This window comes from Sebastes fasciatus, chromosome 9, assembly GCF_043250625.1.
Source record: "Sebastes fasciatus isolate fSebFas1 chromosome 9, fSebFas1.pri, whole genome shotgun sequence".
Classification (NCBI taxonomy): Eukaryota; Metazoa; Chordata; class Actinopteri; order Perciformes; family Sebastidae; genus Sebastes; species Sebastes fasciatus.
This window is the reverse complement of record NC_133803.1, coordinates 18,148,241-18,167,234: the sequence shown is the minus strand read 5'-3', so window position 1 is coordinate 18,167,234 and position 18,994 is coordinate 18,148,241. Positions and strand designations below refer to the sequence as shown.

At 39.8% G+C, this 18,994-nt stretch overlaps 1 protein-coding gene across 3 annotated transcripts in view; it reads right to left on the bottom strand.

Annotated features, from left to right (window-relative positions):
* khdrbs2 (KH domain containing, RNA binding, signal transduction associated 2) overlaps nt 1–18,994 on the bottom strand; it is an 86,794-nt gene that overhangs the window by 53,050 nt on the left and 14,750 nt on the right. For all 3 annotated transcript variants that reach the window (XR_012595229.1, XR_012595228.1, XM_074646368.1), the window contains exons 2-3: nt 16,566–16,693; nt 509–625 (exon numbers count right to left, since the gene is read on the bottom strand). Coding sequence is in view for 1 of the 3 variants with exons in the window: in XM_074646368.1 (XP_074502469.1) it covers nt 509–625; nt 16,566–16,693 (245 nt within the window). In the remaining 2 variants the exon portion in view is untranslated. The remainder of the gene's footprint in view (nt 1–508; nt 626–16,565; nt 16,694–18,994) is intronic.

The following is an 18,994-nucleotide window of genomic DNA, read 5'->3' as shown; positions in this document are numbered from 1 at the left end:
GAAATGCAGCTCCAGTTTCACCAAAGAGGTGGTAACACTGCAAGTCTTTTGTCATGTCTAGATGTCTCGATCGGAGGCTACAGTAATAATAGCGATGTAACACTATAGCAGCACACTGAGACCTGTTAAGAGCGTGAACATCAGATCCAGCAGACTGTCTTTGTACACGCTCGGATAAGTTTGGCTCCAGGGGACCACAAGTCAGCAGGATAAATGACTTTGGCAAAGAGATTCATTACTTTGCATTCATAATTGACTGTTACAGAATATGCTATTAAACAGCACACAGAAAAACATTCCCATTTTCTACTACATATGTTTGCCAACTGAAAGCTATTAATTCCACTCTGGGTGTTATCCATCTCAGTTACAGCTCAGATGTTGTTGGTTAGAATATTCTTCTATGCTTTGGTGGAATTTCAAGCAGATTGTGTCTGTAAATATTTCCTTTTGATCCATTACTTGGACCAGCCCGACAACTATATTTCAACACAAATCAATATCTTACCTTGCCTTTATCCCTCATGGACCCTTTGCCAAGGATGGACATCTTCACTCCCGTCTCCTCTTGTAATCGTTTCATGGAATTTCCCCGTGGTCCCAGCAGCTTCCCGACAAAATTAAACTGTAACACAAGAGAAAAAAAAGCAACCAAAATGCCTTATCAATACTTCCAACATATGTAAGAAGATTACAAATAATGAAGACAAAGGTTTCTGAAGACAGTCTTTACATGTTGGATGTAAAAGATATGTAATCCATTTGGAGAAAAGGTTAATCATAAAAGATGCTGACTGGGCTTTGTATCTAATATGTACAAGAATTTCCAAAAATTCACATGTCCGTCATTGGGTGTGATCAAGGTCATCCCGAAACTTATAATTATCAAATGATTCATTTTAAAGGTGCTATTGCTAACATTGATAACATTCAGCCACTTGATATCGCACCCTCCTCTGTTCCATTGCATTCACTTCACAACAAATGGTTGCCAGTTCGTTGTACAACCTGCATATTTTATGGAGTGGAGTGAGACTTAGACAGACAGTCATGGCAAGTGATGAATATTTCCTGGTAGAGTAATTAAGTAATTTTGCAACATGCAGCTATACATTAGCTATAGATTTAGGTTACTTTGTGCGGCGGTGTTTCAAGATTCGTGTTACGTAATTTATGGTAATCTGGGGATATGGCTGTCTAGTTTTAGGTAACATTCATTTTTCAGTCCGCCACCCACTTCTAAATCCCCTCTGATGCGCATCTTCGTTTTATATTGTTTGCGGGAAATATAACATTAGGTATATTGATGCAACCGCCACTAATACTAACGTAACTCCTCAGGGATGGAAGCTGTAATTTTTCTCATTTCGATAATCTAACCGGTAACGACACATTAGTTAAGGTTGCACGGACTATGGCTGTTGGTAGTTGTTGTTGGTTTTGTCTAAATATGCCGATATGTAATTTTATGGGTTATTGTTGTTCGGATGCTTAAACTAAGGCAGCTTATATGTGCTAATGTCAGTTGTCACTTTTTTGCCACTGTAAATATTCACATATTCAGCAAACTGATGGAGACACCAGCTTCAGTGCGGCAAGGCATGGCAGACGCAGCCTCCTTTTGAGTACTTGGGATGAAGTTGGGCGCTTATTGTCAAACTCAGCCATTTATCCTTTTATTTCCCACGCTAACTAGCACCTTGATCGCCACCACATAATACCAACATTGTTGTACTATTGTCTCACAAGCCTTGTTAGAAGTGGGAACCAAGCCTCAGTTGTATTCCACAGAGATAAATAAAACATTAATTTTGGACCCGTCAACATTTTTTAAGTGATTAATTCACAATCATAATAATTTTTTAGGAAAAGCTATACTTTTATTTGGCACCTTTCTAAAAGCTCTGTGGATGTATTATTATTTTTTAAATGATTCATCTACATAGAAATTGTATCAGTAAGATCTTTAATGTATCCATACGTGTATTCCTAGTTTACCCAATGTTTTACTTCTAAATGATGATTCAGTAATTGATGTTACGAAATCACTTCTTCTTTTAAGTCTGATGGCCATCAAAAAGTTGTTAGTATTAAGGCGGAAACCTCTGCATAAACTTCAGATTTCCCAATGGATTCTCTCATTATTAGACATCATCTCTCTGGAACTCTCTATCACTCGAACCAACTGTGCGAATGGAAATGCAATTGACACATTGTCCAAGGCACTGAGAAAGTTGAATTAAGTTATATAACCCAGACTGTGAAATAGTGTCATCTTTTTTTTTACATCTATAACTGATTATTAGTTTTAATTGATTTATTTTCTTTTAAATTTATTTTTAATTTTTATATACTGTTTATATATAAATACATTTTTACATGGATAAACACAATGTCTGTATCTGTATACTTATGTCAAAATGATCCATGTCCAGTCCAGATTATGCAGAGGCTGATGATTTGCTGTGTATTGAAAAATCTGAATTTCATTTTGAAAAAAAGATGTTGGCTGGCCGTTAGTCATCTATTATCAATACAATCTTACATTTCTTTCACCATTCATCATGTGAGAAAAAGCTGTAATGTAGCCTGTGATAAATCAAATGAATTGTGCTCTCTATGTAGCACATTTAAAAGCGAATGGGCCTTTCATCTGCAGTCCAGCATAACGTATAAATGCATCTGTCCAATTGTTTGAACTGTGCCCTCGCTAGTCATGTATCTTATTGGCGTTTAGGGTCACCCGTGTCGTGCCGAGGAAAAAAAGAAACGGGAACATGGGCTCAAACCAATAACGTTCCTGAGACTGTTCTAGAGGTCAGTGCTGAGATAAAGTCAGAAATAATGAGTTTCTTCCCAGTGGGAAATTAAGTAATACTATCCAGATGACAAACTATCAGATTCAAGCCTCGGGGCTCTGACTATCATTTCCCTCTCGCTGTGCACCAGCTAGTGTTCGTACTGAGAGAGGTAGCTCTGGGTTGTTGAGGGCGCAACACTGCTGAAATTAGTGGTGATTAATCCGAGAGGTGAAACTCACGACTGTAGTCGAATGGGTCGTTTTCTGAAGAAAAATATGAGCAGAACATCAATTAGAAAAAGGAGAGAATGTGAAACAAGCCCATAAAAGCTGCTCCTACTATCTCACACACTGTTTTTTTAATTGTAATAAATGGTTCAACCTTCAAATATTTGCTGTTGGATGAGATGAAAAGAGACCACCTCCAGAGCTGAACAGGTGGTCAGCCGCCCACCACAACACACACTGGCCAACCCTAAAATGATATTAACCTTTTCACAAAGCAGCTTCTCCCACTGTGGCAGAGCGGATAATAACTTCAGTGCCAGCTGTGTGGCTGCTGCAACTCAACTCCGACAACTGCACACTCAGCTTATTTCATGAACATCATTAACATCACGAGTGAGCGCTACATTTCAGGTTAGGGAGGCGCCAGGGGACGCACAGATGAGACCCTCTTTACAAAAAAAAAGCATCCCTACTGTCCTTGCCTGTCCTCTGATCTGAATGATTAAGGCACCTTCGTGGATGCCTTTCTTCACGGGGGTTGCTTTGACAGGACTATCCTATAGCTGGCAGGGAGCTCGAGAGCAGATGGTCGTTGCGGCGAAGCCGAGAACGCGCTCGCTGGGCGGTAGAAGAAGAGTGGCCTGTTTTCATTAAGCTAATGAATGTCTGGAGCCACTCTGCTGCTCCATGGCGAGCAATTTGGGCTTTAGAAAGGGGCACGGTTCGGTGTTAAATGAGGTTTGAAATGATGCAATGTGCCCCCTGCAGTCTCAACACTGATAACTATGCAGATATTAGACGGAAGGGTGTTGTGGATACAACAATTACGCACATTTGAGATGTTGAACAAATAGTGATAAAACGGGTGCACTGATCTACGTATTTGTACTTCACAAAGTCTAATTTCTACATGCAGGATAAAGTTTTTGTGCAGGATGAATTATATTCTAACGTATCAATCTCGATGTTAATTCAGAAAAACTCATTTTTACAAAGCTCTGTGAGCAGGAGGTCAAGGTTGAGTCGTGTCACACTAATGTAAATCTGCAAACCTACGAATGCAGCTGAGCAAAGCACTTTTCACAAGACCCTCAGTGACTGAGGTCTGTTCTTTAGTTTTGTACTTTTGTACAAGATTACAATGATTTTTAAAAAATCCCCTCATAGCTGTCAAGTAGGGTGGCCTTGAGAGCTCAATGCACTTCGACTTACGAAAAAGACATGCAAATAGACAAAACATAACCAAATACAGAAATGCCCTGCTAATACAGAAAAAAAACAATCAAATATTAGCACAAAGCCCACGCTCTCACCTACGGGCAATTTAGAGTCGCTAATTAACCTCATGCATCTTTGGTCTGGCCTCGCAGTAAGAATTTCAAATCCAGTTTGGGGCCCTTCTGTGTGAGATGTTCTCCCCGTGTTAGCGTGGGTTTTCTCCGGGTTCTCCGGCTTCCTCCCACAATCCAAAGACATGCAGGTTAGGTTAATTGTTGACTTTAAATTGCCCATATAGGTGCATAGGTTTTCTCCTACTTTTATTTGGTTATGCTGGTGTCTGGTTCAGACCAGTTCAGTGATCACCTTCTGTACAACTATGATTAATATTAGTACAGGTAAATTATCTAAAGATGTTGGCACAAAACAAGTCTGTAAATCAGAAGAAAGGGTTATTGTATAGTTTACACTTTTCGTTGTTCTCCGTATACAACGCATGTGAAAACTGCCGTTATCTGTGACTTTTTGAAGCCCACTGACTTATCTTTTTTAAACTGTTTTGCACCTGTAATGCACCACAACATCACTGAGCATGAAGTCGTTAATATTCATATGGACTTTTGGTGAGTGACGTCTGACCACATATGGCTTATCTTATACATAATGTAAAACAATATAACCACTGCTGTCTATAAGATGATTTATTTATTTGATGAAAGAAACACTGCTTCCGCTGCAAGCTGCAGCATTTTATCTTTATTTCATACCGCGTCACCACGGAGCCCTACAAGACGCGAGAGCTCTGTGAACACACAGCAACATCCCAGCTGGGTATCAGAGCAGCACACAAGAATATTTTTCCATACACTCAAAATAATGATACTTATAAATATTTTACACTCTCATGACCCTGATTCTCTAATGCTGCTAAATTTAAAGTAATAAAAGCAAAAAAAAAACAAAGGAAGCACTCACATAAATAACAATCAAAGCAACTTCTGGATGATTTTATGTTGCAAACTAGCCTGTTTCTGTGCTTTAGTATAAAGTCAGTTCCCTGAAAGGCATGGAAATATTGAAACTTTCGAATTCAGCACCTGAACTTCGTCAAGGTGATCTAATAACACAAAAACCTTTTCGGCTTTTAAGTTGGAAAATGTCCACGGTGGCTGCCTTTTTAACGCCGTTCACTGGGGCCAGGCAAGATTTGCAGATGTCCTGAGGCTCCTGCTACCAGGTTAGTGAACTGTGCTATAGGGCAAGTCCAGGTCCTGTCTGATAGGAGGATTAAAGCCTCAGGTAGAGGTTTATACTTTAATGACAGCTATGGATGACTGGGCTGTGAGCGTGTCAGAGGAGTGTGTCCTATGAGCTCCACAGACTTTACAGGAAGCAGATGGGAGGAGATTTACCGTTTCCCTTGTTCAGTGGTGTCAGATATTAAGGTATGACTTTACTTTACGACTGTTGTCTTAGTTGAGGGTGGTCAAAACAACATCATTTGTAATACATTTTACACAGAAAGATGAGCGTAAACCAGGGAAAATCCAGAAAATAGGGGAATAATTGTGGTAATTTGCTCGAGGTGGCAAACCTAGATCATCCCTTTCCTACCCAACGTCTTCATCACAACAAACAGAAGCAGAATGTCCTGGTATAAATTGAATTTAACAATTCCCATTAATATGTAAACCCTGAACTGTCGCCCAGATGGCCTACACACACAGAGACAGTGAACACAACAAATATCATGATCCTTGTATATTTTAACAGGCGACAAACAACTTGAGCCAAGATCAATACAGACGAGCAGCCAGCCATGCTAAAGTGACGCAGCGCTACAAAAGCTGTTTAAGACCGTGAAACTGTTCCAGACGAGTTGTGTTTTCCTGTCTGAGCGGGCGGGTACAAAACTTTCCTGTTGGAGCAAAGAAAAATCAATTCATACAATCTTTTCTTGCAAGTCTCTAACAAGCTACGGCCTTTAAATGACTAACGACAAAAATAACTTCTTCTTTTACACTGAATCTCTTCCACTTTTTCAACAAATGGAGAGGCAAAGCTTTACAAATCCTGCTCAAAATGCAACAAAAGAGAGGTCAACACTGTTATTGCACCTCAATTTCACTCTTTATATAACGCTATAAAGTAGGTAGTATGTGCTCATTTTCATGCTATACTGCTTGGCTGTTAATATACAGGAAATGAATGTACTGTCCATATAATGTCCATTTTGTTGTAACAGGACGTGATACCAGGCATATCAACACATCCATCAAATAGCCACTTTGAAAATCTACTCTACCTCTCATTCGGAAACTTAAAGCAGAATCGGTTGTTTTTTTTGGCAACTTTGGGGCAAGCTCTAGACACAACATTGACATATTGTCACCTTATAAGATTGTTTTAGCCAATTTAGCGTCTCTAAGACATTAGCATGAACATGATTGTGTCCATCTGATGAATGTAGGTCCAATGTTGACTCTCTTTTTTGCTTTGCTTTGGTCTCCACCAACTCCTGAAAAAGATACCTGGCTCTTTAGCTGCTAATTGTTCATCAGGTAGTCTCTGACTTTGTCTGCTGTTTGGCACCAGGCACACATCATAGAGTGGGTTTATCACTGTTGTCAGGCTATTAAATAGGCGTTATCAGTCGCTATAAGCCCCATAGGTGTGGGTCAATAGAGCTGAGGGGAACTGCAGAGTCGCGTGATAATTCTCTGCAAGCTCATCATTACAAATGAACTACAATTACATGATCTATTGTTATTGATTTGAGCAGCTTTAATGAGAAGCATTTATTCCTTTATTTTTGTTTCACCAGGTCTTCCTGTAGCTGTCTCACCAAGTGTTATGCAGCGTTCCATTTAACTCAGAAATCGTAAGTCAGAGCTGGGAATGACGTCGCACCCGATTTGACCGCATTCCATTACAAGTCGGAAAACTCCAGCCAGGTTAGCCATTGATAGCAATACCAGTTGATAACAAAGCATTACTCCAGTATTTTGTGCATACAAACACTTTAGCAACATGTCCACAGATAGAAGTCGGACAATACTGTGTGTATGACTGATTTATTGAGACACTAATAAGACATAAGTGCTATAAACAGTATATTACTACAGCTTTTTTGAGGTTTGTTCGACTTCCTGAGTCGGAAATCCGACTTCAGGAGGGTGTTCCAGTTGAAATTCCAACTTCCCAGTTAAACGAGAACGCAGTATTACATTTGTTTTAATTTTCTCCAGCTGTGAGCAGCTCCTCCATTTCTGTGGGACAATAGTGTCAATCAACAGCACACTTAAAAAAATCAAGTGCTGCATGCTGACATTTAACTCGATTTTGTCACGTTTCCAGAATGAACGCACTATGTACAGAAAACACTGTTGGTATATATAGTATAGAGCTGGGTCACTCTGTATGTGGGGCGCTTTTTAACATGGGGAGGCATTTTATCTTATTATATCTGGTGAGCAGCATTGTGGCAGACACAGTCATCACACAAACACTGACTCAGAGGAATCCCAGAGTGGAACGCTATCGTACAAGTGCTTAATTTTAATTCACTCTCTGTACTCCCTCTACTGTATTCAGCTCTTATCTAAGCAAAACACCTTTCCACATGATAGGCCTTTCTTTGGGACACTGACATCTCGGGCAGACAAAAATACAATTCCTCTTTGGGTAGAGCACAGCTGCTGCACTATTTAAAGGTCACAATAACCAAGGACTGATAAACACAACATTGTGGCACCCACAAGGACAAAAATACAATTGAATGTGTTGTGGGCGCTGTACTGTATGTACCTGCAGAATGGATAGTTAAAGCAAACACCCCACAGAGGTAATACTTTAAAAATTAGCTTATTTAAATCTGACAAAAGCGAAAATATGCCAATTTTGTTTCTAACCAAAGTGATTCTAATTAAAAGGGCAGAAATAATTTTACATTCTCACACACATGCAGAGTAGTCCCAGCACTGGACCCAGACAAGCAGACAGTATCAGCCATTGAAAATCCATTTCATGCCCCAAGGTTATGGGATGCTAATCAAGCTGTCTCATTAAACAGCAGAGGATAAATTCTAGTTAAGCCATAATGAAAATGACTATGCTGCTTAATCATATTTTTTGCTGAGTAAATAGTGATCTCGTGTGTACAATTTCGAGGCTTCCATAAGCGCACTGTGACGGTGTCATTTGTTTACATGTCAAAACGGGACAGGTACAGATGTACCTCCTCTTCTGCTGTTAAACGAGATCAACCTGTTTTCAAGGTTTCATCCCGTCGTCAGAGGAGATTAAAGAAAGTGATGGGAAGGTCACTGGAGCAATGCGCCAAGGCCAACTTTCTTTATCTTGACAGGCTATAAAACGACAACAAACCTAATGTCGATTTTACAGAGAGTGGTGCACAAAACGCACAAGTCGTCCCCTGTAAATGATGCATACCACCAAGGCTGGGCTGTAACAGGAGGCGTTTGCCAGGTTTTAAACAGCAGCTTTAGTCTGAAATTTCAACTGATATTAGTATCTAATCAACGAAACACACTGAAAAAACACAAAACTAACTTAAAACTGTTAACTCTTAATTATGTAAATATTAACTATACAATAGAAGTCGTGGAAATGTATAGTTTTATGGGCAGGTTGGGTTAAGCATTAATCCTATTTTGAGTAAACTGTTACTGTGTCAGCTCTCCAGAGAGTAGTTAATAATGAATTTCAGATGCTGACAGCTGAATGTATTATTAGCAGTGTGACATGTATAATATATTGTTGGTTTACAGATGCTTTGTAGTTGATGGCGAATGATTTTGTGAGAAAATAAAGTTGGAAAATACAATATACCACTCATGATTTTACAGTGAAAATCATAAAATTGACTTTACAGTATGCTCAGGCTCCACCGTCTATATTTTACTGCCTAGACTTTATTATATTCAACCATGTCATATCATATATAATATTATGATTAATTATGATTTTGTATTTTTGCATCTGTAAAAAAGTTTACTGTAAAGTTAACAGGATAGTGAGTTATGTGCTAAGCTTCATAGTCAGGGTTAATATTGATTTCCCCTGTCAGCTGCAGGAAGTTATGTCTATTGTTATGCCTACTGTATTATAATATATAATAATACATTATTATTTTTTTATTATTATAATTATACAACCAATGTTATATACACTACAACTTTCTGTTATTACTGTTTAATCTTTTATTGCCTGTAACAACAGGATCTTACTGTATGTGCTGCATTTGCAACATGGAGCAAAGTTGTTGCACCTAAAAGAATAAATAGTAAAAAAGAGTGTGGACAGTGGTGGAATAGGATATTTTGTGAACACACGTGCCAACAACAACATCAACAATGTGTCTTGCGTATGGTATCACGTCATTTACCATGTATTTACCACGTGTTTTCGTTACAAAACGTAGTTTGGAGAGACCTCATCTGGAATTACCTCCCAGTGAAAGATCTTATATTGTGTGACCTCCTGTCGCCTGTCAGTCATGTAGTGTGAAAACGACTTCAAGACTCCTGATTACAAGACAGCAAGTTGTGTAGTGTGAACAGTACTGTGATCTGACGACTGTGAAAGTCGTGTAGTGTGAACTTAGCTTAAGCCAGCATGCACAAAACTAGCCAATGAAATGCAGCCATAATTAATGTTTATCGAGGCAACTTAAAATTGCTGTCTAGAGTAATGAGAGAGAGGCAACAGAATGCACAAAACATTTGTCTATCGATTGTCCTAAAGATCTTTTAAAGTGTGCACGCATGGCGTCACTCCTACAGTAGTGAGTGAACGCCCTGTAATGAGTTATATACAGCCTTATAAAGCAGTACAGACAATCATCAAACACCTCTCTGTGCCAGGTGTCAACATCCTCCACTGCAGGTGATCTAATCAAAAGGGAAATTAATGCACAGGTGAAATCTAACACATAGCTGAACTGATAACTCTGAATCCATTCCCATTCTCTGCAGGGAAATAAATGCTTACAACATCTGTTTCTCAAAGATTGCAAAACTGTAGAATTACCTTTCATAAAGATTACATTTCAAACAGATGACATCATGTCATTCAGTTTATATTCATGTCAACCTTTAATACCACATTTCCCTCACATGTTATTAACAACACCTGTGCTTTTCCTGCTATGACATGTCTTCAGTGAGAACAGCCGACAGTATAGCGTATACCATGAAGAATGATTTCATCAGTACTGGTTGTTTCACTGTTAGACGACATTAATCTTCCAAGTGTCACGTCGTCAAATCCGAAACCATGCGGAAGAATTCTCCCAAGTAATAATTTAATTACTTTGCATTTAATTACGTTGCAGCAAGATGGCAGCTGTAAGCACGAATGAGCATGGTTAGACTGCTGAAACGAGAAAGAGCAGATTTATGACATTTTATACTTAGCCACCGGTGACAGAAAGTAAGTCTGGACATTATTGAAGAGCTGTGACACAAAGTGAACTTCCAGTGTGAAGTAAAATAAATCCGATTAGTTAGTGACTCTCAGTATGTTTTTATGGAAGTGTTAACTAAAACTGATATAATAAGTAATCTGTGTGTTAGTCTGTCAGCTGTTAAAGCTTCTGCAGGTGTGATGAATATGTTAACATGTATTCTTACACAGTATTATCACACTTTCATGGTAAATATACAGTCATATTTTTGTCTGAAAACATGCTTAGTTTCAACATTTTTGAACTTTGTGAGGTATTTGCTGTGTGCTCCGTCTTACTCATCTTTCCAAGCTCTGCATTACTTTTCCTTTTGTCTCGTCCTCTTTGCGGGGCATGCACTCGATCAAAGAGTGTCTTCATGTGGCTAATTATCATTAACTGAAAGTGCAGTGTTACCGAGATGTTTAAGATAGTGGCACTGCAGTGTCTTGTGGGGTGCTGACTGTGCAATTAGGTCACAGGAGTTGTTGTTGGACGACTGCTCCGTCCCCCCGGACTGCACTGCACTGCTTTGCTTACCTTGCAGAGCTGGCACTATTATGTTCATTACACAGAACCAGGATTTCGAGCCTTGTATTGTGTCTCCTCGAGTATTGTGCCTTAACGATCATAAGTATATTGTTTCACAATAAACATTTTTTATCTCAGTGGTTCTTCGGTGTTTTGACTCCAAGCTCCACTGTTTTTTTATTAACCAGGAGCTGACTTAACCCATTTGCCAGAAATAATGTTGGCATTGTACGTTTCTGTAAACCACGGGATACGTTGAATGTCGACGTTTCTGAACCACAAATACGTGTCACAAATACGTTTCATATCGACCTCGTACCACGCTTGCAGATACGCACAATGCCACGTTGTTAACGTTGTGAAAGGATTGGTTAGGTTTAGGCAACAAAAGTACTTGGTTAAGGTAAGAAAAAAGATCGTAGTATGTGTTAAAATAATAACGTTACAATGTAATTTAACGACCGTAACAACATAACTAGCGTAAATAAATAACAACTGCACTTTCTTACGTATTATTACACGGCTTTGTTGAATACTCAAGTCTGATTGGTGAGTCACGGCATTCTACGCTGCTATGTATAACAGACCGTTGCTATGGCCGCAGTTCTGATGTCAGACTCTGGAGGACCATTTTTTGTGTTATTGATTTCTTAAGTAAGTAGCCGTGTAATAAGCGTGATAATGAACAGCGAACGGGTCATTGTTGTGAAATAAACCCCTTCAGGGCGATGCAAGACGTGTCAGGTTCCTGCATCGCTCTGTCAGGGTTTATTTCGCAACAATGACCTGCTCGCTGTACATTATCCCTAACACGTTACCTAACGAGTGTAACAACATTACGTAAAGTAAACGTAAAGTCAACGTGTACTTTTGGTTTCACACGGGACACGAACAGCGGACTCCACTCCTAAAACTCCAGTGTTTGTTTGACCCATCCACCATCACTCCGACCTGACTTTAGAGGACTGTCTTGCTTGTTATACTCCTTATTATACCACGTAACTTTCAATAACGGTTACTAGATATACTACGTGACTTGCTCTGCGCTAAGCTCGTTGTACTACTTCACTTGCCTTGACCAAATGCAAAAACATCCACATTCAACGTATCCGTGGTTTGCAGAAACATACAATACAATGCCAACATTTTCACTCTCTAGTACTCTATCTACAATCATTTCATTGTACTGCCAATTTCTAATCTCCAAGAGGAAAATACTGCATACTTGATGCTTTTACCAAGGCGTACACACTCCTGGTTTTGGCCATGAACATTAAAAAGACCAAGGTTCTCCATCAGCCCCCAACAGACTCCTCCGCACCTCCGCCAACAATAACAGAAAAAGTGTTTCAAGAACAACATCAGGATCAACCTCAAAAGATTACACATAACCAGCTCTAACTGGGAAGACCTTACTCAAAACAGAACCACATGTAGAAACAGTTTACATGAAGGGGCCACACTCTACTATGTAGACGATCTCTGAAAGGCTGCCAGAGTCAAGCAACAGCAAAGAAAGGAGAGTCCCCACCATAGACTGTATATAAAGATGGACGACATGACAGCTCCTCAAAAGTGAAGCCAAGACATCTTCATCGCCCCCTGGTGGCTGGCTGCAGTATAGGTCATAAAGCCCGCCCACTCCATGTTAACGGATGGGACTTGGGCCAAAATAAAAAGTCAAAGTACACGTCAAATAACTTTTTCCTGAAGATGGTTTCTGTCATTTTAGGTAGTTCTTATCATGCTGATGTATGTTCAAGTGTTAATTAGTTATTTGATGCTATAAAAAGGGTGTGAGACGCCATGATTGGCAGGTGACCTTAATACCGCTGCCCGATCACAACTGCGCAGACTATGGCTCCAAATCAAAATCTGAAGATGGCAGCACCCGTATCTGAGATGTTTTGGCTTCACTTCTGTACAGTGGGAGGAAGTGGAGACATGTCGTCTATCTTTATACACAGTCTATGGTCATCACCAAACAGGCTCTCCCACATTCCTCTTACACACTTCAAGACAGTTTGTGGTTCCAGGATTGGCCTCTTCTGCCATTTTGAAGACCCACAATAAGGACCCTCGAGGAGGACCGTCATACTCAACTTCGAGTGATCGCAGATGATGATGATGATGATGATGACTACTTCACATCTGCGAGAAATCTCTGGAAGAGCCATTCCCAAAAATGTTGATTCCTACATCCAGTATGTGTGCTGGAAGTTCAAGAGAAATTCAATGCTTGCAATTAGTAAATATTTTTGAACGAAAAATGGTGTAAAGTTTGGGCAGAAAATGCACCTAATGAGGCAGAAACACAAGTACAGAGAGACATCCCTGAGTCATTGTGGGTCCTCTGTCCCCAAGAAACTGTCTCAATTGACATTTTTTATAGATTTGAAATCTATTTAATTGAGTGAGGGGCTCCTGAACACAGCTTAATTACTTTCTCAACACTGATCCTGAGGAGGGAAACAGCAAATTGATTTCTATGGAGTGTCCTGAGGGGCTCACTGGGCTAAAGCCTGTGCTCCTGAGGTGCCGTTAAATGTTGCTCTGCCCTTCTGACATCCTCTTTTCTCTTGTCCTTCTCTAATAAGGCAGTACGCTACATTTAAAACATCATACGGCTGAAATGAAAGAGATGTGAGATCAGGAAGCAAGACGTTGGAGCAAAGACTTATCACAGAAGGGAACTCGACTTGAGAGTGCGCGGGACAAAATCTGAAAAATGGACGCTGTCAGTGTTTTGTCGAGGATCTCTTCCCCTATAGCTCCTTTCCTGAGCACTCAAACCTGCAGCGACAACAAGAGGGAAAGTGACCAGAAGTGATTCATTTCAGACGAGTGCTCAGAGACAAAACGTGTCAGTGTGTGGAAAGCAGAGAGCCGAGCAGCGGTCGACTATAAATGTTTGAGATTTTAGGAGAAGAGAGTGCTGATGATGATAGCAATAGTGTAGCAAACTGACAGCGAAGAACAGGCCCTGCAGGTTTTATATGATGGGAGGCGCTGCCAAGGTCACACCCAAACCTATGATCAGAGCACCATCCAAAACAAGATGCACCAGCAAAAGATTTGTTTTTTGGCACACAGAAAATGTGGCATGAATAGTGAAACATGCACTGAGGGACTCATCGTAACAATGCAGGAGTGGCAGTTTTGTTTTATGGGACCTTAACATTAATAGTCTTTAGCTACTAATGGATGCCAAGTATCCCATATCATCATATAGCCTTATAGTCATTAGCCATGTAATGAAAAGCAGTTGCAGCAAGTATCGGTTAACTATCAACATATATCTCAAAATCAATACTGTATATTTTCAGATGAGATTTAAAAAAATGATTGATTTAAAAATAATGATTTTGCAACATTGTATAACAGCTGGACACAGAGATATACTGCATTTAAAAGAAAGAAAATGATACAGACAGTATTGCAGAAAGGATTTACAGAAAAGAAAATGACTCCCCTGTGTCCTGTATGTCTACCCACAGTCACAAAACGAATGCAGTATATACCGTACAAAAATCAATACAGCCTACTTTATCGAAATATGTTCGGTTGCAATCTGTGTCGCTGCCCCAATGCTATTATTCTTAGCTGCCTGTTGCATGAATGTATGAATGCAAACTCAGTGGAGCAGCTTTCCTTGATTCTATTTGGTTCTCCACAAGCAGCTGCGTGTTGTTGCTTATAGCTGCCTGATGGAGCTGCCTCATTAAGCCACGTTTCAAACTTTGTCACCACTGACATTTCATAAGTCACAATAAGGCGTACTGTGTCACACGGTGATTTATGGTCAGTGTTCTTCACCGTACCCTTAAGTGCTTTACTGCACTAAAAAACTTTGTGTTTCTGATGACTACATCAAAATAAGCAGACACTGCCTGGTGACTTTCTATTAGCCTGCTTGAGGCTTAGTGGGATTTTCAGTGCCAAAAGTATTTGTACAAAGAGGTGAAGCAAAAGTGCCCAGACTGCACTAAGAGGCCCCGTCCACCGATTGACAACTAAAATGAATCATTGTTTAATATCACACACACACACACACACACACACACACACACACACACTCTCTTGTAGTTTTACTGTTCTGGCATTTGGAAATACAGAAAATGTCCATTTCTGGTCAGTTTCTATCCACAGAAAATAGAAAACAGGACCCTAAATAGGTGCAATGTGTTTTTTTTGTTTTAGGCTAAAGTCCTTTACAGACCAGGGGTGGTTTTTTTTTCGTGCGATTAATCCTGCAGTAGGCAGACTCCATAATAACCTTTCAGCATATTGTAATTCAAGAACTCTGAGAGAAAATTAGACTTCTGCACCTCCTCATGGCTCTGTTTTCAGGCTTTAAGAAAACTTTGGCCAATCACAGGTCATTTCAGAGAGAGAGCATTCCTATTGGCTGTTCATTCAACGGAGGCAGCTGTCAATCACTCGTGAACTCCAATCAAATGGTCAAACTACTGTAGGCAGCGCTGATCAAATATGAATCAATATGGATATTTCCTCAACTGATCTCAACGTGGCTGCCAGGTCACAAACCTTCTCATTTTACAGCTAAACAGTACACTACAAGATGTTTCTGAAAACATTTTATACGAGAAATAGGCATTACAATAAGAGAATATTGATTAATATTTGATCAGCGCTGCCTGGTTTGACCGTTTGATCGGAGTTTGCGAGTGATTGACAGCTGCTCAGAGACGGCAGACTCCAGCTCGGCTCTGATTGGTTGTTTTCCTCCGGTCTGTGAAATCTTGCAGATGCCATTAGGAGCACCGAAGGACGCTGGATTACACAAAGTCACATGATTTTTTTTCAGATTACCTGTCTCATGCACTACTGTCATGATAAAGTGACCGTTTTATAAAAATATCTTTCTTTAATCATATTTGCTCCAATTTGATCCACTGCAGCTTTAATTTGCACATCAGTATATTTTTTCGAACTGTTGTTTTTGTCATGAATACTTTCACAAAGAACGTGAATATTACACGGCGAAAAAGCATCGTAATTTTTTTCAGAACAAGGTTGATTTTCAGAGCTTTTGTACTGTAAATAAAGGCATCAACCAATCACGTTGTGCAGAACCGGTTGAGTTGCTCCTGTATTTATGAAACGACAACACGGAGGCGCCGTAGTCCGAATCAAGACGGAAAACTTTATTACTCCTTTACAAAGGTAGTGCTGACCAGATCCACTCCTTCCGTTCTTACCTTTCACAATAAAAGAACCTAGACATATCATTTATGTGTTGTTTATTCGTCACGCCCCCGGTGTGTAAAGGCCGTAAGACGTGGCTGTTGTGTCTCTTACCTTTGGATACTGTTGGATTGGAATGAGAACTCTTTCGGAGAGCTTGATATTTTTATTGCTGATGATATCTAGGTATTTCTTCGTGTCACCATCTTTTCTCAATTCATCACCTTCATTCTTTTCAATCTCTGCAGAAAAACAACGGGAAAAAAAACAGACAAGAAGATGATTAGTTTGTTATGTAACTGAAAAATCATCAGTCAACATCTTCAAGTCTGCTTTGGAGCCAACTGCAGCATGACAAACAAAACAGGCTGGGGATACATTAGGAGACATTTAACTATGCATTGCATTACACAGTGAATATTTTGCTTATTATTTTTATGTCTCAGCTGCACTGTGAATATGCTCACATTGCAAACTTTAATGATATGAGATTATCCCGCTGACTCCTGATGTGTCCTTTTACAGCGGGCCCTGTAATCTCATGATCCAGTAATTCCAATCGAAAATAACAACAGAGGCAAACAGTCACACTCAGCTCGCTGTGCCTCACTTCGCTGCAAACTGAGCTCTTGAGGGCTGTCAGCAGTCTCTGATCCACACACAGCACGGGTCTTGCGCAGATGGCAGATTAAACATTAAAAAAAATGCTGGATGTTATCGGGGAAAAAGTCAATTGGGATGGTTAAGATTGGATCTGTGAACTCTCATATCAAGATCATATTTGCAAATCATTGATTCCAATAAAACTGCAGTATTCCTCTTAGTAATTTGAAAGATGGGCAAATCTTGTGCAAATTGGCCCAATAGTGCTCTTGTGTGCCCCCGGCCTTAATACAATAAGATGAGAGATGAGAGGTGGATATTAACTGTCCGGTTCAGCTCAACAGGAACACCCTGAACAGAGTTATTTCTTGATTGATGCATTTTATAGCACTCACAATACATTAAGTGCTCTAGAAATGAAGCTATCTGTTGTCCACCTAGCGGGAATCCGCCTTCGTCGCTAATTAATACCCAGTGGAATTACAATTATCAGCCCGCAACACACCGGCTGGACAATAAAAGATGTGTCCTGAACAAGAGGACAACAAGCCGCTCCTGAGCTGCTATATTGAAACTCAAGAGTTCATTTAGTCTGGAGCACTTCACCCTTATCTGAGCTGTCAGCCGCCAGTGGACAAAGCTTTAAAGCTAAAAAACTGTTTCATTACGGAGCAGAAGTTTGGACAAATAAATGGCTCAAATGTTTTATCCCTGAGCAACATAATACACTTGCATTAGGGCTGTCAATCAATTAAAACATTTTATCGCGATTAATCAAAATGATTGTCCATGATGAATTGCGATTAAAATGCGATTGCAAATAAATCCCACATTTTGTATCTGTTCAAAATGTACCTTTAAGGGAGATTTGTCAAATATTTAATAATCTTATCAACATGGGAGTGGGCAAATATGCTTGCTTTATGCAAATATATGTATATATTTATTATTGGAAGTCAATTAACAACACAAAACATTGACAAATATTGTCCAGAAACCCTCACAGGTACTGCATTTAGCATAACAAATATGCTCAAATCATGACATGGCAAACTCAAGCCCAACAGGCAACAACAGCTGTCACTGTGTCAGTGTGCTGACTTGATTATGACTTGCCCCAAACTGCATGTGATTTTCATAAAGTAGGATACTTTCAACAAGCTAGTATGACATGGTTGGGTTCAAGCCCACCACTGGGTTTCTTAGGTTTTTTCTAGTTTCATATGAAACCAGTATCTTCACTCTAGCTTTAAAACTGAGCCCGCTACAACCTCTGAAAGTTCGATTGCGTTAATGCTTTAACGAAATTAGTGGCGTTAAAACAAATTTGCATTAGCGCTTTATAATCGCATTCACTTTGACAGCCCTAATTAGAATTAATGCATTTATTTTTCTGTTCACTAAGGAGGGAGACTGACTACAGACAGAAATATGTCCTCATAAGTGGCTGAATCTACCTTTAAAATCCATGTTACACATCTCCGAATTCGATTAGTTATCAGTTTGTGTGGAGATAATATTGTCTTGTAGGAAAAGTGTCCCAGTTTATGTTCCCAGCGAAGGGTCCTTCTGAGGCTTTTCCTTGACGTGACCTTCTGGACATCCATAACTCCAGTTTAATGATCCCTCTGTTCCAGGCAGTTCACTCACTAGTACACTTCCTAATGGCCAGCAGTTTCAGTTTTACACCAGGTTCCTTTTTTTGATATTGCTATTGTCTGTGAGATCACCAAGACAAAACTCCAACAGCTTAAAATGCACCGATTTCTTCCAGCGTGACACAATCTCTCTGATTGTGCCTGATTGTCCGAGGAAGATCGCTTAAATTGGAGCTTGCTGTCTCCACTCTTTTGCAGTTTCTCTGTGAGATGAGTCGAACCAAAGCTGCAAAACTTCCTAAAACATTAGAGCGAGTCAAAATGGGAGATGTGCAAAAAGTG